This window comes from Echinops telfairi, unplaced genomic scaffold (genome assembly GCF_000313985.2).
Source record: "Echinops telfairi isolate 266 unplaced genomic scaffold, ASM31398v2 ScPeMD7_53;HRSCAF=182, whole genome shotgun sequence".
Classification (NCBI taxonomy): Eukaryota; Metazoa; Chordata; class Mammalia; order Afrosoricida; family Tenrecidae; genus Echinops; species Echinops telfairi.
This window is the reverse complement of record NW_022103951.1, coordinates 8,564,678-8,589,639: the sequence shown is the minus strand read 5'-3', so window position 1 is coordinate 8,589,639 and position 24,962 is coordinate 8,564,678. Positions and strand designations below refer to the sequence as shown.

The 24,962-nt window shown below is 44.9% G+C and overlaps 1 protein-coding gene across 8 annotated transcripts in view; it reads right to left on the bottom strand.

Annotated features, from left to right (window-relative positions):
* The window catches only part of SH3KBP1 (SH3 domain containing kinase binding protein 1), a 340,714-nt gene that overhangs the window by 187,613 nt on the left and 128,139 nt on the right, over positions 1-24,962 (bottom strand). For 2 of the 8 annotated variants that reach the window (XM_030885785.2, XM_045290737.1), the window contains exons 3-7: positions 23,052-23,155; positions 15,753-15,882; positions 15,180-15,236; positions 8,185-8,259; positions 4,063-4,268 (exon numbers count right to left, since the gene is read on the bottom strand). In XM_030885785.2, coding sequence (XP_030741645.1) covers positions 4,063-4,268; positions 8,185-8,259; positions 15,180-15,236; positions 15,753-15,882; positions 23,052-23,155 — 572 coding nt within the window. Of the gene's footprint in view, positions 1-4,062; positions 4,269-8,184; positions 8,260-15,179; positions 15,237-15,752; positions 15,883-23,051; positions 23,156-24,962 lie in introns of those variants that run through there. The other 6 variants (XM_030885786.2, XM_045290738.1, XM_030885787.2 and 3 more) reach the window with 4 other exon arrangements.

Below are 24,962 nucleotides of genomic sequence, written 5' to 3'. Positions count from 1 at the left end.
TGTGGCCCTCCTAACAAATGCTTCTGCAAAACCAAGCTATGAGATTAACTCTCAAAGAAAGCGGCCTTCCTTAAACATCAATCTTGGACAGAAAACCATCTCCCAAAGTGATGAGAAACAGGTGGGGCACTAATAAAACCGCATCCCACTCATCGGCTGTGTGCCAAATTGGACACTAACAGAATGGATCCATAAATCTATTCAAGTATCTGTGACCCCAACAATAGGGAGGCGTGGAAACTTTCAAGTGCTCTGACATGCCGTAAAAAGCATCCTCAGCTAGGAAAGCAGGCTGAGCCAGCTACATTCCCCCCAGAGGCTTCACACTGAGAAATGTGCGAGGGAGCTGCCAGCACAGTTGTATATGCAAACAAATCAGGAACCAGGACACACATGCACATCTAGGTACATTACTCTGACAAAGTGGAAATCTCTTGTGACCAAGACCACCATGATCCACGTTCTCTTTGTTTCATTATGATAGAGGGAGAGAATTGGTCTTAGCTGACACCAAGTCCAACCCTGACTCATAGTGAGGCCTCATGTAACTGAATCAGAATAAAATGCTGCCCTGGGATCAGGTACAGATCAGACGGTTATAAGTCATTGTGTTTTTCGTAGCTGATCTTTTAGCAGATCATCTGGACTTTCTTACTAGTCCATCTTAGTGTGGAAGTGCCACTGCAATCATAAAAGCATAGAAGCCTCCACTGACAAATGGGGGTGGCTGTGTTGGAGGTACATTGGCCTGAAATCAGACCCGGGTCTCCTGCATAGAAGATGCAAATTCTATGACTGAACCATTCGTGCCTTCAAAAAATCAGTAAAAATCCCATTATCTTTTACTTCTATCTTTCCCCACACTTTTTGAAGCCCCCCTCATACTATTAAATTATCTCATTCACCCTCCCTCATGTTATAGATGTCCATCATCATGAATGATGCCAGAATAGTTTTTAATATCTTACATTCTACAAATATTTACTGAGCACCACTAATGCACCATGCACTGTTCTGATAACATGGCACAGAATGTACATCAGTGAACAAAATAAATTGTAAACATGGTAACAAATAAATAACGCCTACACGGATGGACACAGAGGCCATAACAATGGGCTCAAATATAAGAACCATTGTGAGGATGGGGCAGAAATGGGCGCTTTTTGCTCTGTTACACATGGCATCATTATGAGTCAGCATCCACTCAAAGGCACCTAACCACAACAAGGTAGAGCAATGCAATGGAGAACCCAAAATGCAAGAGGTGTGGAGGAAAGGAAGCAGGTTTCAGAATCCCCTAGGCAGTGCAATCAGAGCAGAGCCTTCAAGGAGGTCAGGGAAGGAGTGGGCCCAGCAGCAGAGACTACCGGATCGAAGACCCTAAAGTCGGCATGTGTGACCTGTTTGAGGAAGTGAGCGAGGAGACAGCCGTGGGAAAAAAAGTTGGAGTGGTAAGAGGGGTCAGGTTCCCTAGGCCACTTGGGCCATGGCAAGGGCTTTCACTTTTGCTCTGAATGAAATGGGAAGCCTCTGCAGGGAGTGAGCAGCTGAGTGGCATGGCCTGACGTGGGTCTGCAAAGGTTGCCTCTGGCTGCGCTGTTGGGACAGGGGGGGCAGGAAGGGGCCCTGCAGAGATACCAAGAGACGGTGGGAGGTAAGAAGTGGTTGCGCCTTGGACATATTGAGGAAACAAAGCTTATAGGATTTCCCAAGAGATGGGAAACAGGATGGGATAGGAGTCAGGGACACCAGGGGGCGGGGGTGGGGTGGGGTGGGGTGTTAGGGGAGAAATGTAGTGAGGCAGACACTTGGGAGTATTATATTTGATTGCTATTGTTGACAATAGCCCAATTTATTATTATCAGTTCAAGCAAATATCAATAACAGCAAGAAGCAATAACACAATGTTTCCCTATACAAGGAAGAATGAGACAAAGGATCATAAAACAAATTAAAATGGTTGACTGGTCAGGTTCATTTAAACCACTTGCATAAAATGAAGGAAAGCTACATCCACTGTTCAATGCTCACAGAAGCAGCAGTCAAGAAACCCAAGATAATGCCTTGGGCAATTCTGCTGCACAAGACCTCCATAAACTGTTAAAGAGCAAAGATGTCACTTTAAGGATTAATGTGGGTCTGATCCAAGTCATGGTATTGCCAATTACCTTACAGTCCTGTGAAAGTTGGAAGATGAATGAGGAAGCCCGAAGCTCACAGAAGAATCAATGCATTTGAATGGTGGTGCTGGTAAAGAATGGAGAAAGTACCACAGACCATCAGAAGACCAAACCAACCTGTCTTTGAGGAAGTACCACCAGAATGCTCCTTAGAAGTGAGGAGGGCAAGACTTTCTCTCTCGTACTTTGGGCATGTTTTCAGGAGGAACTAGTCCTTGGAGAAGGACATCATGCTTGTTAAATTAGGGGGTCGGCAAAGAAGAGGAAGAACCAAGAGGGACTTACTCAGTGGCTGCAATAATCGGTTCAAACATGTTGTATAAAAGGAGTCACTGTGAGTCTTAATTAACAACAACCCTTCTCTAAAGAATTCTGGTGCTGTGCCTGGAATTCATCTTTGAGGTCTTCCGGGCCTTCCTTAAGATGATTGACTGCTCCATCTGAAAACTATTGTTTTATATGGGGCAGCACTCCTATGAGCTTACTGCAGAGCTTAAATGGTATGGGAAGATGTCCACTGAGTTTTGTTATAAATTTGATATTAACCCTGGCCTCAAAATCATTTATCCCACAGTACAAAGGCACCCTAAGGGGATTACAACAAGTGTTATTACTGAGACAACTTGTCTGCAGCCATCCACTGATTGTAGAGACATGCTCTAAACAGTTTTGTTTGGAATAAACTGGTGCATGCAGTGCTTTTTCGCTTACGCTAGTATATTGATTTTTAGCAAAAACAAAGAAGCTTCAACAAAATGAACAACTTCAATGAAACTGTCCTTAATTTTTAAGTATCTATTCTCCCTGCCTTATTCATGTCTAAGGGTAGAAGTTTCCCTTTTAAATTTCATTTTTTTAAGGCAAGGTGACACTGGGAAAGGTTGCTGGGGTGAGGGGCGGGGTGGAGGGGCAGCATAAGTTCTATGGCTGACGAAGATGATGCAACCTTTCAAACTTCACCTCACTGAACTGAAAAATGGAAAACATTTCAAAGCCACCAATGAACCTGCTTTCACCATGTTGCCAATGCCCCATCTCCCAAGGCCGCTGGCACAAATGTCAAAGCAAAAATGTTAGTACTCAATCGAATTAACAAATATCCCGTAAGCACAGCGTGAGTGCTCCTTATTACTATCTGGAAAATTCCACAGTGTTTATCAAATCCTAAGCAAGGGGAGTATGCTCAGAAGTGGGCCATAGCAGACATCACTGACAGCCACAAGCATGGATGGCACTAGGTGTGTTGCCGTGGCAACCATGTACTCAGGAGCTACACAAAGCTGCCTTCCTCTTGCCAACCCAAAACCAGAGGCAAAAAACCCCCCAGCTAACTCCCCCTGATGGGAACAACCCAGGGTGTCACAGTGCAGGCTGTCTCTCTGTCTCTCTCTCACACACATACACACACACACAGGCTGTCACACACACACACACACACACACACACACACACTTCCTCTCAGCGGTCTGAAATCTTCACCTAACTACCTGAGCGAGAAACACCCAATTTCTTTTCTTTACAATGGAACTAGTCAACACACCCAAGCTCAAAGCACTGGGAAGATGTATGAGGAGAGCGGGTGGGTATTTGATAAGGGTCAAGGTCAAGGTCACTGATTCGGTTTCATTGTGGCCAGGCAGGAGGGGCTTTGCTGTGAAGGATAAAAGAAAGACGTGTACACCACTGGAAAAGCCAGTCTGGAAAACGGAGGAGCAGTGAGACAGGAAACAGTAGACTACTGCTCCAGCCTTTGGTACCCTGAGGGAAAGATATGGTAGGGAGGGGGCAAAGCCCCCAAGAAGGCACCCTGAACCCTACCATGTATAATCTTTGGGTACGCCACATTACAATGAAATATACCAGAAACTGTCAAGCATACCTTGTCCATGGGGAGAGGGTCATTTTCTACTTCAATCGACCTTGGCCTCAGTTTTATTGGTTTGTCTTTGAAAATATCTCCAAAGCCCACGCCCTTCACTTTCTTCGGCTGGATTGCTGCAGTTGTCAAAGTTCCATTGGCACCTTCGGATTTGGTACTGCTCGAGTCCCCACCGTCACTTTCAGAGCCTGTGGTTTCCCGCAAACCTGCCAAGATGGGGAGGGTTGGGGGGAGAAAGATCTCAGAAATGACTCTTACCCCTGGAGCACTGCCCGACCAGCTAGAGACCACCTCTCCCTGTGTTATTGGGTCAAGAATCGTTTGCTGTGTTTGATACAACTGATGGTTGGATTGTTATAAGAGCTGTAAGGGGCCCCAATGAAATGATTTATTATAGTTTAAAGAAACAAGAATCATTTGCACTGGAGTTTTTTGTATTCAGAAGTGGCTTTGAGTTTTGTTTAATCATCTCCGCCCTACCCAGCCTTTACTTTTAAGAAATGAATAGAAGCAACTTTTCAGAAAATCTTCTTTCAAAGTAGATTTTCCTTTGCACATGGAACCTCCCTGGCCTTCAGCAGGAGCTTGCTCAGCTCTGCATTTGTTTGGCCACAGTCTGTGTGACAATAGTTCATTCACCACTGGCTCCCCATGCCCCCTGCTTCTCCCCTCCTCCCTTCCCAGCCCTGGCAGGACCACATACTGTACCTCCAATCTTTAGGACTCATGTCAATTAGCAATTAGCAATGAAAGTAACGTTTCCTAAAGGGAAACTGTAAAGCTAAAAGCCATTTAAACAAATTAACAATTAAAGAAACCATACAAAATTATGACTGCCAAAGAATTAAATCTTCTTGGATGGTTTCACAAGGAATAAACGCATGCAGGCGTGTTTCTCTAGGACGGCATGAAACCAAATCTGACATTAAGATGGGTTCACTAGCAAGATGAGGGAAACAAAAAGCCAGCGGCCAGAACCACCCCCATCCACCACAAGCTCTTTTGCTTCTGAACACCATCACGTATTTACGCCTCCCCATCCCCCTACCCCCCACACCCCTGCTCAATCCCTTTCCAAAAGAAGAACACTGGGTACATGACACCCTTCCTCTGACCTCCTGTGGTCTGTGCTGAAAGTCATCAACAAGGCATCAGCAATCAACTCAGGACACTTACCTCCCCAGATGCCTCGTGCCCCAGGCTTTCTCTGCCCAATCATGTCCTAAAGGGAAGAGCCTAGTTCATCTCGGAGTGCACAATGGTACCTGGGTATCAGTTACCCCATCAAAGGGCAAGGCTGAAACAGTCATTTGTGGGACACTAAATTCTGTCATTAAACCCGACTCGAAAAGCCTCCTAGGTAGTTCCTGCACATCGCCAGGTGGTAGCGATGCCTTTGAGATGAATGCACGCCATCAAATTTTGTTCTCTATGAGCCAATGAGCAAGATGAGGCTGTCTGCTCCCATAAAGATTGACAGTCTCGGAAACTCTAGGGAGCAGTTCTACTCTGGCCTATGAGCTGCTCTGAGGCGGAAACAACTGGCTAACTGCTGGCAGTGGGATTAGCCCATAGTCTCCTAAAGGTAAGGTGGTGGCCTCCCAGCACAGACGAATGATACACCAAATAATTGCTCACATAAACTGTCATAAAATGTTGAAGCCATTCAAATAAGGAAGTCTCAGAGCAGGAAGAAACTGTTAAATGAAAACAGACAAATATAGAAAGGTCATTAAAAATTGCAGACAATTTTCAACAATCAAGTTCTTAAAGCAGTGGTCTGGTGTGTTGTTGCTGCTGCTTTCAATAAAATGACATTTATGAGCCAAACGGTGGGGCAGGGAAAGATCCGGGTGCACTTTTTAATGAACTACAGAACAGCAGCGTGGGCACGGGCTGAGGGCATAATCCAGCCAGCCTGACCAGGGGCCTGGCCTGACAAGGAGCCCGGCCACAGTGTGTAGGTCTGACTCTGAGTGTGCAAACAGGGAGCACCCCTAGTTTCATTACCCGCTCGGTACTGATTTGTTCATTGTTTTTGGAACTATCCCTGCCGGAGATATAATTTTGGAGTCTAAATATTGTGTCATTTCCCCCTTAACATGTTCTCATTTTGCCGTATGGATTCTTTCTAATGTGATAAATGGCTTGTGTATCTTTTTCTTTTCTGGTTTGGAAAGGCCCACTTAAGAGTAAAATAAAGCAATAGTTAATGCAGCGCTTCTCAATCTGTGGGTCTCGATCCCTTTGAAAGTCGAATGACCCTTTCACAGGGTTCGCCCAATTCATAACAAAATAACAGTTATGAAGTAGTAACGAAAATAATTTTATGGTTGGGGGTCACCACACATCAGGAACTGTATTAAAGTGTTGTGGCATTAGGAAGGTGGAGAACCACTGGGTTAATGGAAAGGAACCGCCCCTCCCCTGCCCCAGAAGGTGGCAGGACAAACGGATGAGGGTAAATTGGCTTTAGTTCTTCAAGAGGGGAATTTAAAAGGTTCTTTTATTCCACACTAACTAGAACTGTAATGCTGTCCGTTATTGCCATCCTAAGCATCACTGTGCTCCGGTTTTTCGGTAGGAGCTGCCTTCTAGGCTCATCTTACCAACTTCAGGTGAATCACTGCGAGAAACCCTCCTTACACCACATGGGGAGAGGTCACATAGTCCCTCAACTACACAAGTATGACCTTGGAAGGAAATACACAGCAGATTTTCTTCTGGAAATTCTGGTAGCCTGATTAGAGTACTTCAACGGGAGTCGTTAAGTATCTGACCCGGAGGGATTGGGAAATAACTCCACATCAAATTCCTTCTAGCTGGATTGAAAAATGAATTCCTGCCATTTTCATGTCTGGTTGGGGCTGCATCATTTAGCTGTGGGTGCTCCCACCCCACAAGATCCCTAAAATGCTCCCATGACATGCTCAAATGCCAGATGACCCTTCCAGACGGGGAACCCAGTGTGGTCTGTGGACTGGGGCTGGTATTTAGTGGGTTTGCCATAGGGACACAGTCAGGCCAAGGCTGACTGTGTGTGTTAGAAAGGTGTACAGTACACCAATGTGGACTGGTGAGACTTCCAGCCATGTGGCCAGTGGCTCGTCTAGTGGAATGGCTAGTGGTTGGCACTGACCAGTCCAGGAGCCACCCAACTCCCATAAGGAGGCATGCTGCCTGTACAGCAGCTATGCGCACAAGGCCCGTGTCTCCGTTCCTGGAGGGATGGAATGCAACATCAACATCACCACAGACAGTTGGAGAAGCATGGCTCTGCTGTTCCTGCCAAAACATTCTCTTGTATCACTTCTATGAGTATATCTATGCACAAAGATGAGCCTTTTTACTTTCAAGGTGAAAAATGAACAAAGCCTCCTCAAATTTGCTATTGCTGGTGGTACAATTGACCATGTTTGTGTAATTTTCCTTATGATTCTAGCGATTTAGATCTGGGAGCCACTTTATTTATTTATTTATTTGGACTTTAGCACATGCAGGTCTAGTGCTTAGTAGGTGGCAGGAACTATTGAAAGGGCTTCACGAGATTAACCCATTGATCTTATTCATCTCTCTCCCCTGCAACATCTGGCAACTTTCTTTCAAGGCACAAAAGGGGAGACACTGGTCTTGCTTTCTGGTGATAGGCTGGAGGAGCAAAGCCTAACACCAAGCCTGGCATGGACTTCCCTGCCAGACATTTATTTCTGTGAACCATAAAGCAATGGACAAATGCTTTATGGGTTTCCAAAGGCCCCCTCAGAAAAAGCAGTAACATGAGAGGCTGGCATCTCCAAAGCAAGCCATCTTTCACTTCCCCAGAAGCCCTTGGCATGGCAAATGTTCCCTTCTCTGCACGCATGGGTCATGCACGCATGTCACATACATGATAGAGCCACAAAGCAAACAAGAAGCACCAGGGACTGGTGGTGAGAATGCTCCTGTCACAATACCAAGGAGATGGCACTTATCTCAGGAAAATAAGGACATGTCCTTGGGTCGGAAGTTCACGCAGACACTTGGCAAACGCATGGGCAGCTCAGGAAAAGCACAGCTGCATCAAAAAACACAAGTACCCAGAGCGTAGCTTTACAATTTCCTCCTTCAGTTACGGTCACTCACTGTAATAGCGTCTGTGGCCCTCCGTCTTTCCCGGTGCAGCTCGGTACAGAATTGTCCCTTCAAAGGTAGTCTTTCCTGACAGTGAATGAGAGAAGAGAAGGGGAGAGAAAAACAAGAGAGGAGGGAGGGGGAGCAAATGATGGCAAAAGAAGGAAGAGGAAGAGTCTTTAACTGAACTTGCCTTCAATGAATCCGCTGCAAGAGTTTTACCCATAAAATTCATTAGAGACCATTAGGCAGAGTTAAGAATATTACAGAATGAGCCCAAAGTCCCCATGCAATAGTGATGGCACTGTGCACCCCGGATCAGGACTTGCCCAGCACAGCAGATTATGCCCATTTTGACCGGGGAGCCATTTTGACATCTTAACTCATGAATGGGAAAACCTCAATTAACCAGAGAGAATCCAATTGATCAGATTCCTTAATTAAGTCAATTATATATACAGTGCAGTCATATCTTTGCAGAATATGACTCGATCTTAGTAAAAATGTAGGTCCATTATCCTGTGTCTTCTACTCCTAGAGCCTTAGATAATGAAAACTGCTATATATGACTCTGAGATGCTAAACAAGATCTGGAATTATCTCTAATGAACTATTATCTTCTCCTGCACTTTCAGACCTGGACATGTATTAATATACTAGAAGAAGATCTTCAGCGAGAAAGTTTGAAACCAACAGTGCACCCCTATCAATGTAAAGGACCTTTTGCTTAGCGCCACGGAAAGCACAAAACCCTCATTCTTGAAACAACTTAATTGAGGTTTTGTCCTATCAGTCATGAGACTGCACTTAGGCATGAGGACATAGGGCTCATCCAGTGTAAAATGTCCAATTATTTTTATGATGTTACAAGTAGAGGTTATCAACAGCATGAGACCGGACACACAGCTGAAGCTCAGATAACTCTGGCCTCATGACCAAGTAAAAGAAAGTTCACATATGCTCTGGTTTGAATGGCCTCTTACCTCCCACACCCACACACAGTCCTAGAGTACCCCTGGTAGGTAAACTGAAATGTTAGCCAAGGAATCAGTGCTAGTATATGGTTTATCGTGGAAGGGTCAACCTGGAGACCAGTCACAGGACGTCCGAGGCAGCCTGCCAAATGGTAAGGTAGATCATGCTCGCAGAGAAGCTAGGGGCAGAAATGAGAGGAGAGCGACCCGTCTACTTCTTAAAAGCACAGCCTTCGAAAGAGGGCAGCCCCGTAGGAACCAGAGTGTCAGCTTCTGGGTCCCATCACCTTTAATACACAGGGGGAACCGTAAAGACACCGAGGGGCAACTTGGAGGGGGCTGGGTATTTCTAACATCCACGTCCTATAGGCAGAGGCACCCCTGGTTTTGCACTCCTCCCTTTGAGGACAGATAGGTTCCATCCAATTCAAGCCCCAAATTGGAGGCTTTCCAAAGGCTGGCTAGAAAAAGAATGTAGACAGTCAAATGTTCCTCAAATATTATTATTAGGCTTGCACCTCTTGAGGATTTTTGAGGACAAAAGCAGAGCACTGGCAGTAGCTAGTCTTTATGGGGGCAGGTTTGTATCCTGCTTTGCCCAAGTCTCTAAGCTAATATGATGTCAAATAATGTTCCTGGGGCAGCACACGGGAGTTTTGCAAGCTTGCAAAAAAATTAAGAGTCGGGAGACAAACAGTATTTCCATCATGTTCCCCAAGGTATAGCATCACCTCCATGTGCTCGTCCCCAGGAACAAGTGAGAGTGGCTGAGATTGACAATTGAACAGACTGAATCGTCAATGTGTTCAGCCAAGTCTGACTGTTCCCTGGCAGAACCAGGCGATTCCAGCCTGGGTTGCGGGGAGTAGGAGTGGCTACACAGGCTGACGGGACCTGCAGAGTTCCAGAGTCTGACCATGCCAGCGCATGCTTACGTTAGCTGAGGAAATACTTGACTGCAATTAATAAAAACTTGAAAATGGAAAACATAAACCATCAAATACAAAATCATGTGCTTATGCTAGCATCCAATTTGACCTCACACTCTGTTTAAATCAACTTGCTAGTTGCTCTTCACTGGTGATCGAAGATTCAAGGACAAAAGGACTAGCATCTAAGAATGATAATTTCTATACAAGGTGGGGAATGGATAGCCAGTTTTATACAGCTAATGAAAACAGGATTTCTGCATCATGAAAGTTGTTTTAAGTGATCATCTCTCTCTGTCACTAAAGTAGCAGATCCCAAAATGCTAAAATAAGGAGAATTTTAATTCAAATAGAAAGTCATGGTTATTAATGGTTATAGGAAGAAAATGTAAAATTGCTCCTTCAGAAGATTATGAGTAATAACTGAAAATGTTCTTGTGCTTATCAGATGGGGGTGGGGGAATCCACACAGGAATACTTTTTTCTAGTTTTACGAATAATGATTTTAGAAGCTAAGAAATTGAATACTATAAAATATTTTTAAATTAAAAAATCAATTTCTATGTTAAACGTGAAGCAAAATATGTATGAAATTGAAGTTAAACAATAGACCCAGGTTTCCTTGCCAATCGAGTTCAAATCAATCTTATAAGAATCACACTATTCTGTGATTATAACATTGAGTAATTAAGCTCAGTTTCATGGTATTTAGTCAATACTAGTAGCATGGCAAAATTCTAAGTAAAAAAGCAATGAATTAATCATGATCTGTGTTAAGAAGAAACAGGCTACACTGTACAACAGGCTAAATTTTCCAGGTGTTGTGTGAAAAGGTGTTACATGGTAATGGAGCCAACGTTACAGCATGGGTGTGTGTGTGCAAGTGTGCATGCATGAGTGAGTGGAAGGCTGGCCAATAATTTTGGCCTCGATACTCTTAGGCTAGGCCACACCCAGACACTCAAGGCTCCACCTATGAACAGTCTTGGAGGGAATATATGACGGCGCTTCCAAAAACTCATGGAAAATGAAAAGAGAATGGAACTTTTTGAAGCCCCTTTGTGAAGATCAAATTTGAATCTGATCAAACTTATAACTCAAATGATACATTCCTAGGAATATAAGTTAAACAGCACTGTAGAGATGAAATGAGCAAAGGCAGACTGTGGGAAATAGACTAAATGACCTCAATTTCTTCAGGAAAAAACAGCACAAAAAAGGTAATATGGAGCAGAAAAAGATAGATGAATCCAGACTTGAGAGTTATCAACAAATCCCAATCTATGTACCTTATTTGAATCTGGAATCAAACTAAAAAATTATTTTTAAAAACATAAGACAATTAAGGAAAAGTACACACTGACTATATATTTAATTATATAGTAAGGAATTACAGGGTGTGTGTTAGAGAGAGAAAGAAGAGAGGAGGAAGAGGAGGAGGAGAAGAAGGGAGGAAGAAGAAGGGAGGGAAGGAGGAAAGGAGGGAGGGGGAGAGGGGGGAGAGGGAGAGAGAGAGAGAGAGAGAGAGAGAGAGAGAGAACAGAATCTTAAAGAATACTTTCGTTGATAGGCAAGGAGCCCTGAGCCCTGTTGGTGCTGTTGGTCAGGCACTGGCCTGCTAACCACAAGGTCACTGGTTCAAACCCACCAGCCACTTCACGGGAGAGTTGAAGTTATCTGCTCCTGCAAAGGCTTATAGTCTCAGAAACCCTATATAGGGTTGCTATGAGTCGACTGAATAGCAGGGAGCTTCTTGGTTTACGATACATAATGAAAACATGCAACAGCGGGAGTTTGCTTCAAAACAATAGAGGAGAGGCCTGAGGGAGAGTATCAGTATCACAATTGGCCATAGGTTGAAAATTGCTGATCCCGAGTGACAGAAACATGGAAGTTCATCATAATACTCTCTCTACGTTTGTGCATATCAGAGAGGTTCGATAAAAAATCTACATGTGCTTAAATAATCAAAAAACCACCTTTAACATTCCATAAATTCTTTTTAAAATGCAAAGGGAATGATGCTTTCAAATTGAACTTTGCTGCAAAGGGTTTCTGTTACTACCTAGCTGAAATTCCTTCTGTGAAATACCATGATTTAAACTACATTATCAACAGATACAAGGGTTCACAACTCTTTCCTTGGCATATGAGATTACCCTGAATAAAGATCTAAGAAAGTTATGCAATTTTTCCAATAAACCACCATATGTAAAAGTACATCAGAAAAGCAAATTTGGCCATTTTTATCCTGTCATTCAAAGAGAAAGCACCTCCTCAGAATAATTAATGATCCAACAAGCAATTACTGAGCCTCTAGAATGTGTTAGGCAGACTTGGCACACTTCTTTGTAAACATATCGTCACTGTTTCTTCTATCGCAGCCCATGGGCTCACTGAACACAACGGAATAGCTAACTACCTCAAATGCTTTCTGGAAGTAGAAATGTGAAGAGGACGAATGCCAAATAAACGTGTGTGTGTGTGTGTGTGTGTGTGTGTGTGTGTCAGAGAGAGAGAGAGAGAGGGAGACTGAACAAGTGGTTCTCTTTATGTGTACCCAAGCACAGATTTTATCCACCTTTAAAAACCTCACCCCTTCTAAAATTGATTGTGGCAATGATTGTACAACTCTTCTTTATAAGGCTGTTGAATTATCTGATATTTGGATTATGTCCCAATAAAACTACATTAAAGAAATCACCTCACCCTAATGCCTGGAAAAATTCCAATTAAGAGGCATTTTGCGTCCTGTCACCACGACCTCTAAAATGAGTCCTGGTGGCATAGCGGGTTAAACACTGGGCTGTTAACCATAAGGTTGGTGATTTAAAGCCACTAGCTGCTTCTGTGGGAGAAAGATGAGGCTGTCTGCCTCGAAAAAGAAACCCCATGAGCAGTCCCACTCTGTCCTATAGGTCACTACGTGTCTAACTGACTCGACAGGACCAGGTTTGTCCTTTAGGTTTTCTAGTGCTGCAAAATATTATTCCCACTGGATGAAGAGTCAGTCCATGAGACACTCCCATATTTTTTTGCAACTTCCTATGAAACTCTAATTATTTCAAAATAAAGCATGCTCTTAAAAAATTAAATCACACCAAAATACCAGCATTCTCTGGGGTTAGGGCATAAGCAGATTCACTCTCAAACGAAGTGGACAAATCTCACCAGTATACACCACTTCTACATTTGATGTGAGCTGATTACAGCCATTTCTCCTCAGTCACAAGCTGAAGCAAATTCAGAGTGATGAATAGCTACTGAGAAACCTGTCCAAACACTGACAGCCACAATTTCTCTCCCTTTCTCGGGTTTATTTCAATTTAGCTAGTCATAGGGGCATTCTTATCACACCTGCTCTTCACTGAAGCCCTTTGTGACCACCCACCCCCACATTGATTGGACTGGCCTCTCTGCCTTTGTAGCCCACTGGTCCTCAGACACTTGGGACCCCTTCCTCAATTTCTGCTGACATGTGCACTCCTTTCTGCAGCATGAGCTTACAGAGGGCAGGGACCCTGCAGATCTGCCCAGCCTTATACAATGCCTTAGTGATAAAAGGGGCTGAGTGAGTGAAGAAGGAAAGACAAGGAGAGCGAACGATGGCTGGCTGGTTGGATGAATGGCTCAACAGATATATACAGATGGAGCGATATGCCCCCTTCTTCGTACCTGTATATGCAGGAAGATTACAAAAGCCACGTGGTTCTCACCAGGAACATCCATCTTTGTTAGGAGACCACATCTCTCCAGGGAGCTCCGTCCCCCTCAACAATGGACTGATTCCTTAAAACGAAGTTTGGCTGCTGAATCCAAACACCCCCATGACTGCTGGGCTCTCCTACTCTTGAAATGGAGGCCTTTTAATTGAATGACTCTGTGTGTGTTTGTGGGGGGGGTGTCTCTACATGCAGAAAAGAGCCCCTTATAAGCAAGTGAACAAAGGCAAGTGATCGTGGGTACCACCCTGCTCAGCTCCAGAACACCAGCCCCATAGGCGGTGAGCTGAGGGGGCATGCAGGGTCCAGTGTCTGGATCAGTGAGCTGGGTGAGAAGAGACAGCTTTGTCAATAGTTCCCAAAGTGCAAAGTCATCACTTCTCTGTTCAGCTGTTCCGTCTACAGCTGGGACGGTAGGATGTCAAGAGATCAAAGATCTCCCAAAGAGGTTGTCTAACATTGGCCCTAACATGCCCTTCTCTATCAGCACAGAACCCAAAGAATTTCCAACTGCAGGCGCACAGTTTCAGTGAATATGACATCAGTCAGTGTCCACGCAACCTCCACTTACTAACTGGTCTGTTCCAAAGGGTTGTCACTACTAACAATGACAACGACCATTTATTGAGGGCCTTCTCTGGACTAGATGGCTTTATATACATGACTTGTTACTGGGACTTGTAATACATGTCCCGATGGAAATAAAGCTATCATTTGTCTTCACTCCAAGAATGCTCATTCAGTACGCATGGTCCTCGAGGTAGAGTATGTTTATGTTTACCACAGGACCTAACTAGGGTAGCACGCTACATTTCAAGGTATCTAGAAAGGCACCAGAGGCACTCTGAATCCCAATGGGGCATTCCGGAGCCCTACTCACTCGCTATAAAGTGGGGCCTGGGGACCCTCTGCCCTTTATTAGCTGGGCTGTTAAAGCCGGAAGGTCCCCCCCATCCCCCGTCAGACTGGGTGGTTCTTGAAGCCCCAGTGGGCTGCACACTCCAGAGCCACAGAGGCAGAAGTGAGGTCAGTGGGGCGCATCCCTTGAAAGGACTTTACCTCCAAATTGGGAATTTGTCCAGTTGTGCTATCGCTCAAATACAACAGCTACAGAACAAGATGAGACCATCACTCAAGTCAGATTTTCCAAATGGAAAATAAAGGAGCTTGAGAATTATCCTGGCTGATGGAGCTGCTCCCCTACCCACTCTCCTCGGGAAGAAGAGGTTTTGCCCCCACATAGTGCTGCCCCAGCAGGACACAGGCAACCCTTTTACAACATCAACACCCATGGCCTTGGCCAAGACGGAACGAGAGACGCACAGACGCCCACAGAGGAAATCGGGTTAGCGACTGGGAGAACACAGCTTCCCGGTGCTGACCTTTTGCTCCATGAGCTGGAAAGGGCAGCAGAGAAGCTGGAGGGAGACACTCAGGACCTGGAGAAAGAAAGATCTGAGGTTCGTTCTCATTGTCTCAGAGTACTCACCTTCACCGAGGTGGGGCCTGGTCTCTCCAGAGTCTTGATTAAGACATTTTTGGGCATGACATGCACTCTTCTTGGCTATAGAACCTCTCTTCACTAAGGATTTGGGGGGTGGGGGGGTGGATAGAGGGCATGCGATTTCTCTCCACATTCCTCAAGGATTACAAAGAAAGGGGGGTACCCACTCGGTTCGTTCTAAAATTAATTGCCAATGTACATTGACTGACCCTTTAGAAACCTGGGTCACCTAGGAGCCAATATCACATGGCCAGAAGGTCAACCGTCCCCTGTGCAGGGAAAGTGACCCATTTGCTAAGCCACAGTGGGCTTATAACGGTGGGTGTATAACCAACTCCCCCCACCCCCTGTGAGGGTATCAGCACAGGATATGGAAGTGAAGGGAGAAAGAGCTGAGTCTGATGCCGCCCCAGCCACCCCTTGTCCGGCTCTGAGAGGTGGGCTTTCTTACTTGACTTGGAGAGCTGCTCGTCCTGGGAAATGCCAAGGTCCTCGGACTCTCCCGACAGCTCCTTGATGAAGTTGGAAGGGAACATGCCAGTCTTTCCATTGAGAACACCTTCCCACCATCCTTCCTCTACCTGCACAGAAGCACACAAAGGAGAAGAGATGCAGGCCTGCAGTCAGATGTGGTGACTTCAATTCTGTCCACCACCTCCCTGGTTTGGAGGTCAGAACCCACCCAGGGAATGCTGCAGGCCTCAAAGCTACAAGGCTGTAAGGGCACATGGAAAGGGAACCATGTAGTTTGAGAATCAGGGTAAGGTTGGGGATTTTAACCTGGGATCCATAAACTCAAATAGAAAAAAAATTTTTTTTTCATTCAGTAACTTGAAATCTAGCATGTCCTTCAATTGTGAACACAGGAAACAAACCATAGTAATGCTACATATAGTTTCTGTGACTGCACATCAAACCAATCACGGATATTTCCATAGCCAATGACAGAGGCTACAAGTACCTTAAGATATCATTTACAGTCATCACTGTTTGAATGCTTACATATACTGCACCTGTTGGGTGATTTGGGTACTTGCTGTGTTAGAGAGGAAGCATCAAAATGTCCTATTCAAATAGTTGGTTACTTCAAGATACATGGTTACCTTTGTAATATTACATCTTCTTTTGTACATTTTAAAACAAGATTTAAAAGCTGAGAATGGCATCAGCAGGCTATCAAAACAAGTGAGGCAGACTAACAAAATCAGTGAAGAAGCCCTGTGTCAAGAAGTGGAAAGCGCAATCCAAAGGCAGGTTCCTCGCGAGTTTCTAAAGGTTCCTGTTTGCACGCGCCCAGTGACACTGCACAAGACAGCCCTGGGGATCTGCTTCTGGAAAGTCACAGCTTTGGAAACCCCGTGGAGTGGACCGACTCTGCACACATGGGGTTGCCATGATTCAGGCTGACTCAGGGGCAACTACTACAGGACAACAAATAAACAAAGGGGGCAGCTACAGAGACTTCCTAGACCAAAGTAAACATCTCGTGGGCATGGTTGACTGGATCTGAAGGCTGAGACCAGGGGTCCTCAAATTATGGCCTGTGGGTCACATGCGGCCCGCCGGGGACATTTATCCAGCCCTCCGGGTGTTTTTGCCCCGTTTGTTTTTTAACTTCAAAATAAGGTATGTGTAGTGTGCATAGGAATTTGTTCATAGTTTTTTAAAAAAACTATAGTCCGACCTTCCAACGGGTCTGAGGGACAGTGAACTGGCCCCCTGTTTAAAAAGTTTGAGAACCCCTGGCTTAGACCATCGTCTCGTGGGACAACTCGGTCAATTGACATGGCATACATAGTTCATCAAATTTATGTTCTACATCCTAATTTGGTGAGTAATATCTGGGGCGTTAAATGCTTAGAAATGGCCATCTACGGCACAACTAATGGTCTCTACTCAAATAGAGAAAGAGACAATGAAGGAAACCAAAGTCGCAAAGAAGAAACTAGTCTACTAGTCCAATAGCCTCCATGAATCATGGCCTCCTCTCTGCCGAGACCAAAAGAACTAGATGGAGTTGGCTCCCACTACCAACCATTCTGTCAAGGATGGACAGTACCAAGGTGTAAAACAAAACTCGTCTTCTAAAATAAAAAGGGCAGACTTAGTGGACTAGTAGAGACTAGTTGAACTCCTAGACCACAGTTCTCAACCTGTGGGTAGCGACTCCTTTGGGGGTTGAACGACCCTTTCGCAGGGGTCACCCAATTCATAACATTAGTAAAATGACAATGATGAAGTAGCAATGAAAATAATTTTATGGTTGGGGGTCACCATAACATGAGGAACTGTATGAAAGGATTGAGGCATTAGGAAGGTTGAGAACTACTGTCCTTGACTATCTCCCTCAGCTACCCTTTAAACTCTACATTGAAACCGCACCTGCAAGTCACCTTTCAGCTAACAAGATTAGCTTTAAAACAACATCTCCAATGAATACTGTGTGCTTCTTAAAAAGAAAAAGATAATCTATATAAGGTCAAATGATCAACATTTATTCTAAAGCAAAGATAGGAAAGTAAGGAGGGGGCTAGGAAGCTAGAGAAATGGAAACCAACCAACCAGAACAGAAATGATGAGAACAATCATACATTGTAAAAAATGTAACCAATGTCAGCAAACAGCATGTATCAAAATGGTTAAATAAGAACTCATCTTGCTTTGTAAACGTTCATTAAAAACACACAATAAAATACTATCCTAAAAAGAAAACCCTTTACTAAAAGGGAATTGGCACTCTGAATTTCAAAAAATAAACACACAAACAAAAGTGTGCAAGATTTGCAAGACCCAAGTCACCTGGGAGAGTGAAGATTGGAGGAGAGTGAAGGCTGGAGTGGGGGAGCAGAAAGAACGGACAGGCAGATGCGGACATGAGGCCCTTTGAGGTATGCAAGGGCCCTGACCAGCCAGCTAGCTAGGACGAGCCAGAGAAAGGTACAAAAACTATCCCCAGAATTTGTACTGGTGCCACTAACTGAATGGCAGAGCTGACTTCCTGGAGGAAAATCATAAGGGTGTTTTGAGAACAAGCAAGTATGAAGTTACCTGTGGTGGTGGTGTGGGAGTTGCAAGGTGGTGCAAGCAGGTAAGTACCTGACTAAACCAAAAGAAACCCACAGGTGCCTTACAAGAAAGGTCTAGCAATCTGTTTCCAACTGATTTGATGGCAACAGGTTTTGAGTTTGTATATGTTTGTTTCTCGTGTGGTATAATAGAAAGAGACCTAGAACTATGACATTGATTATTTATTTTTTACGGCTTGTGCGCATTTGCCTATCCAAATCAATGAATACAAGTTAAAAGTGAAAATGATTTTTAAAAAGGTTAAGAAGAGTCCCAAGCCCAGTTCAAATCCGGTCTTGAGACTTAGCAGCTGTGCAATATTCACATTTCCTACAAAAGGGAGCCCTGCCTTTCCCATGGACACAGTGAGGATGAGCACTGCGTGTAGCAGGCAGGCTTGCGACAGCAGCTTTACCAGGAAAGCAGCGTCAGTATGGGGGCAGTGAGCTAGGACCAGGAACACCGAAAGACACCAAACATGTCCCTACCACCCACGAAGTTGCCACTCCAGAGGGTAAAAGGCATGTATTTTCAAGACAGGATGTATATGTATGTGTGACAGGGAGGGAGGGGTTGGTGACTAAAATCTGGCCATGCAAGGTAAATAGATGAGAAATTCTCATGATTACAGATAAAACACAACTGCCACCCAAAGTTGAGCTCTCTAGATCTGGGATCTAAGGCAGGCTTTGAGAGGAAAGAAAGCAAAATCAAGGTGGGCCTCAAAGAGCAGAAAAGATTGCTTTCACAGGGAGGTGAGATATTCCAGAAAGTGGGGAGTTGGGGGAGCCTCTGGACTGGATAGAACCAGAACAGTTTCCTCAGAGCAGCTGTAGAGAAATCACAAAACCTGCTTCCATGCACAACTGCCCTCCTGACTATTGAGCACCAAGTCACGAGACTGCCCAGGGTTTCCTTTGAAACCAGGCCCCTTCTCTCTGGTATGTAGCATCCTCTCAGGGAGCTTTTTATGAGATCTTAGGAAGAATTGCCATGCACCTGAACTCTATCTCTGGGTCCCTTCAGCTAGTTCTGAATAAGGAGCCATAAAGTGACACCCCTCCCCCCTTCTCCTGGCAATAACAGAACAAGAAGCCAAGCTAAGGGCATGGCCACAAATGAGCAGCCCCCGGCACAATCCCTGCAGTGCTGAGCAGTTAGGCCGGCTCCCTCGCTTCTGCATGACAGCCTCAAAACACCTTCCTGCTCCCAGTAATAAGCAGCTCCAGCCTGGGATTCTTGAGAGAAGTGGCCCAGATGTGTGGGATCAGCAAACTGCCTGCTGGGAAAAGAGGTGTCTTTGCCACACACAGCCAGATACCAGTACCCTTGACCTAGCAGGTCTAGGAGGACTGGCTGACAGGATGAGGAGAGGCCTATCTATCATTAGCCACATTTGAGTTGGAGGGACATGAAAACCTGCTGCTCCTCCTGAGGGGGTGGGGGGGGGTGGCTCCACAGGCAGGAGGCTGATTAGTCTGAGCCCATCACCAGCCCTTCAATACTACTCTTACCATAGCCTGCGATGGGAAGAAAATGACCCGCAACTTCATGCTATCCCCCATCATAGATATTCTAGCTCATCTTCCTATACAAGGACAAGGACTCTGAAGCCCAGAATGATTGCATTCATTCATTCATTCATTCATTCATCCATTCAAAGAGTAAGGCACAGTTCCTCACACACAGAATGAATGAATGACAGGAAAATCATTGGGGGAAAATCCTGCCCAGGAGCCTCTGCAGCTCTCATTCTGCTGCACAAGGTTTTGTTCTTCCTCTACGAAGCAGAAGGTACCAAAAGAGTTTACTACATTGGCTACTGTTCTTAATGAGGTACTGCCCTACCTGCATTTGTGTGTGGGTCTCAGAGTCAGGCTGTGGGGGCCATCCATTCCTCTACAGTGGTTCTCAACCTGTGGGTCGCGACCCCTTTGGGGAGTCAACGACCCTTTCATAGGGGATGCCTGATTCATACCAGTAGCAAAATTATAGTTATGAAGTAACAATGAAAATAATTTTATGGTTGGGGGGTCACCACAACATGAGGAACTGTATTAAAGGGTCGCAGCATTAGGAAGGTTGAGAACCACTGCTCCAGTATGAGGGGGCTTCAAAAAGCTCATGAGAGAAAAAAAATTGGGGAAAACATGGAATGAAAAGATAAAGACCTTTGCCCAAAATCTCTTTCTGCAGTCCTCTCCTATGTACTGGACACACAGTCTGTGGTGGACCCTGACCAAGGACTTTGGGAGAAACTCCCTGGGGAGTTTCAGCAACAGCCAATGGACATACAGAGCCTGCGCAGTCCCTGCCCGGAAGGAATAAGCATTCATCATGTTTCTGTTTAAAGAGGGTGAGATTTATGTCTCTCTGTAATACAGTAGGATATGGATGGCAGTGAAGTCTGACAAATTTCTGTCCCAGGAAATAAAAGGTGCCTGCCCTCTCCCATCCATGGCTCTACTGAGAACAAACTCAGCCTCTGACCATCCCTGAGGGACAGTCAGCTGGGAAACCCATGGCTACTCCCAAACAGAGAATTCGACCTTCACCTAAGAACGGGGAACCGGGCAGCTTACACCTGGTAGCTTTTGAAAGAGACAGAGTAAAACCACGGACACGGAAACCACTTGGGTAGATGTGGTTTGACAGTTTGTGTCTCTACGTGGCCAGCAATTTCCATGTCTTTTGGAGCAACAGCATGTGAGTGGGCTCAGGACCTAAGAAGGTGGTTTCCATGATCTTACTTAGCTCTGCTGGAAGTTGGGGAAGCAGCAGGACGAATCTTAGCCCCTCCTCAAGTCCCAATCTAGGATGCTGTCTACATTTGTGAAGCACTTAAAAGGATGATGTCTGTGGCTGAAGAGGTGACCACGCCCATCTGTGAGTACCTACCTATTCAGATGTATTCTGATGTATCATTGGTGACATTTTTTTTAACATGTCAACTATACTAAGATGAGGAACAGGGGATTTACCAAGTCAACATTTACTTCAGTGGCATGCCAGAAAAAATGTATTTAATGGCTTTGACAGGTTTTTAAAAATCCAACTAAGTCCTGCATTACTCAAACCCCCGTCAGAAGCAAACAAGAAATGGGAGAGGGAGCATGAGGCAGGGAGATACACATAGGCAAATGAATTCATTGTCTCTGGTCCAAGAGTTGTTTGTTTACCATTCTTTCCATGATGTGCACTGGACCAATCAAACCTGAATGTTCCTTCTCTTGAAGACCATGGATGGGCCATCTGACCTCCTGCTTGGTCTTTCCGGAATACACAAAGAGACTTCTCTGTGGCTGATACCTGGCTGCCATCTTCCTGGGTTTTATGGAGATGTCTTTTTTGTTTGGCATACTATTGACTTTGCATGAGGGCATTTTATTAATTCCATTTGTGTGGATGTGATCTGGTAGAAAACTGAAAGTGATTCAAGTAAATGAGAATGATGAGGGCAACGAATGTACAAATGTGCTTTACACAGTTGATGTATGTATGGATTGTGATAAGAGTTGTATGAGCCCCCAATAAAATGATTTTTTTTAAAGATGCAAATGATTTGTGTTCTAAAAAAGCAAACCTCATCAGAGTTTTATTGCTTTGCAATAGTTTGCATCAAATTTAGCCACCTTAATCCAGTATTTTTCCTTCAGTCACTATAAATATTCTCTTACAATTCTCTTTAGTCTTTTCTTAACCTTTTTATTGGTACTTCATCCACATATCATACAATTCAATAGTTCAATCATATCAAGCAGAGTTATACAATCATTACCATAATCAATTTGAATTAGTCTTACCATCTTGCAAAGTCCCTCATTAATGAGTTAAATACAGCTTGGACACATGCTCACTTTGTATTTGTAGGAAAATCAGGAAATTTGGCTTCTAAAATCAGCTCTGCCACTTCCACCCACGTGATAGTTCACTTAACCTCCTCCTTGATTTCTAGCTTCCTTTTTGGTAAATCGTGGCCTTTGGTAAGGTCAAATGGTATTCAGAAAGTGAAAACCATCAGAAAACTGTATTTCCGTATTCAGCTACAAGTGTTGAATCAGAATGAATGATCACATTCTAAGTCTAAGCCCAAGGCAGTGAGACTGAGAAGATGGTCTCAATGGTTAGCGACCTCGTTCACCAGCAGGGTTGGCTCTGCACAGCCAAGACCAACCACAAGCCAGGAGGATGTGGTGCAGTGGACGGGCACATGTCTCCGGTCAGATGAGCCTGGCTTTAGCCCTTGGCCCTGTCTCTTCTAGGCCCCTTTGAGCCTGCTTCCTCATTGACAAATAAAAGCAGGTACGATGAACAAACATACGCAGAGTCTTGCTCATGCCTGACACATCATAGGTCCTTCTAGAACATTTAAGGGATGTCAGTTCTTTTCCTTGCCATGAAACCCAACGGTGTCATCCCAGATGAATGCGTCACTCTGGAGATCTGGATTCCAGTATTGACTGAAGCAGAGGGACACAGTATGTTGTAAGCCGCCCCACATCAGCATTCTTCACTGGGAATCCAAATCCTCAGAGTAGCCTCAACCAATTTGGTCTATAAATTCTCCTTGAGTTCTAATGCGCAGGGTCCAGGCCAAACAGCTTTGGAATCTGCAGCAAGGGTTCCTCTGAAATGAGTAAGCTGTTGGGTTCTGACCAGCCACGTGTCTGCCCAGCTTGCTTACCTCTCCTACCACCTCTATGATGTCACCGACTTTCAGCTCAAGCTCATCATCGTTCTGAGGCAGGTAGCTGAATGCCACCTGGCATCTGCGCCTCCGTCGCTCTCCTGGATGAGAAAAGGGAAAGGTTTAGATACAGCTCTTCTCCCAAAATAAGGTTATAAAGAGAGGCTTCCTAGGCATGCAGGCAAAGTAAGCTGACTTGTCTCAAATATGCTCTCTGGGAAATGGCTAGAGGCACGCAGCCCTGGTCTCATACGGAGAGGCAGGAGAAAGCAGAGCAATGCTTCTTGGTCTTTTAAAAGCTGCTGGGTCAGGAAGGCATGAATGGGTATGAGAAACAGATCCATTGGTGCAGAAGGCCGAAACCCCACCCCTGAAGCACTGGAGCACAGTGTTGCCTTAAACCATTTTCTATGGATGGGGCTTGGTACTTGCTGCCATTGATTTTTAATGAAAGCTTGATGTGATGTGGTAAGGAAAAGATAATGGTCTGCTTCTAATGGTAGCAATGCAAGAGGAAATGCTCCCCAAATGTGCAAAAGAAAAGATAAAATATCCTGACCTTCTTTTTCCTAAATCATCACCCTTTCAACATGCAGAGACTCAGGCCTGATAAGCAAAGGCCAATTCGATTTCAGCCTTCTCTTGGTACTATTGCAGACAGCTCACAGCAGTTCAACATATCCACTCTGTCCTTGTCCCTCTGTCCCAAGGGATGCATTAACAGCTGAGGCTGCTTACACAGAATCAGCCTTGGCATATCAAGATAAAAGGCAAGATGATGTTTCCCTCAACTCACGATGACACCATCATACTCACTAAGTGTGGTCTGACCGGGAGGTCCAGACACAACTATCTACAGCACATCCACCCCACAAATATGCGCTGTGGAAAGAACTCACGTGATATGTAAAACACACACACACACACACACCAGTAGAGACCCAAGCCAGAGAGAGTGGCTAGCAGACAGGAAGTGAGGCCACCATTGTGCAGAAGGTAGGTACTTGAGGGTGACCACCTCAGACCCGTCCTTCCCTCATGTTACCACACAGCCTGGAAAACCAAAGGCACTTAAAAGAAACACAGTCAGGCAGTTTTAAATTATTTTGGGATACTGCCTACAGGCATTTTTTTTCTCTTTTAATCTTTGCCCTGAGAAAGGACATCCCCGTGGGTGCTATCACAGGGCACATTCAGGCCCCCACGCAGCATGACATCACACAAAGGAGAAGGTCTCTTTGCTGCATCCCATATGCTCACTGATCAATGTTCTTCAAAAGCCAGTGGCCTAGTTCTCTGGGTCCATTTTTCTTGGCCTGGACAGCATTTCGGAAGGATAAGAGTTGAACAAAGGAAAGAGAACACAAGTTCAAAATCATATCTCGTCTAATCACGTCTCTGGTGACTGCAAAAATATCTCCCTCCACTGGACACAAAATCACAAGCTGCCTAGTCTTAAGAACAACAAACACAATGCTCAGCAGGCAGAGGAGCACAGGCCCAAGGAAGGGCAGGGGCCCAGCCCCACTTGCTTCTCCAAGGTGGGAAGCCAGCACAAGTGGGACTCCAGTAGAAGGAACTCCGTGCCATTCCTTGGCTTCTAACATGCTTCAGTCTAATCCAATGGTGACAGATGCCTTCTTATAGCAAAGAAAGTCTAGATGACAAGATGATCTGCCTGCCTCTACCAACCCCCCCTTAAGATGAAGCTCTGATAGAAGTGTTTCAGAAAGTCCACCTGCTAGAATGCTATGCTCGCAAAGAAACTTTACAGATATAAATCTGAACAATATGAAACAAGTAAAATGGCATAAATGTCTGAAAGCTGACACTCACCACCACAGAGGTCACCACATTTCTGACCAAAGCCACTTAAAAATAACATCTGAAGGCATATTTTTTTAATCA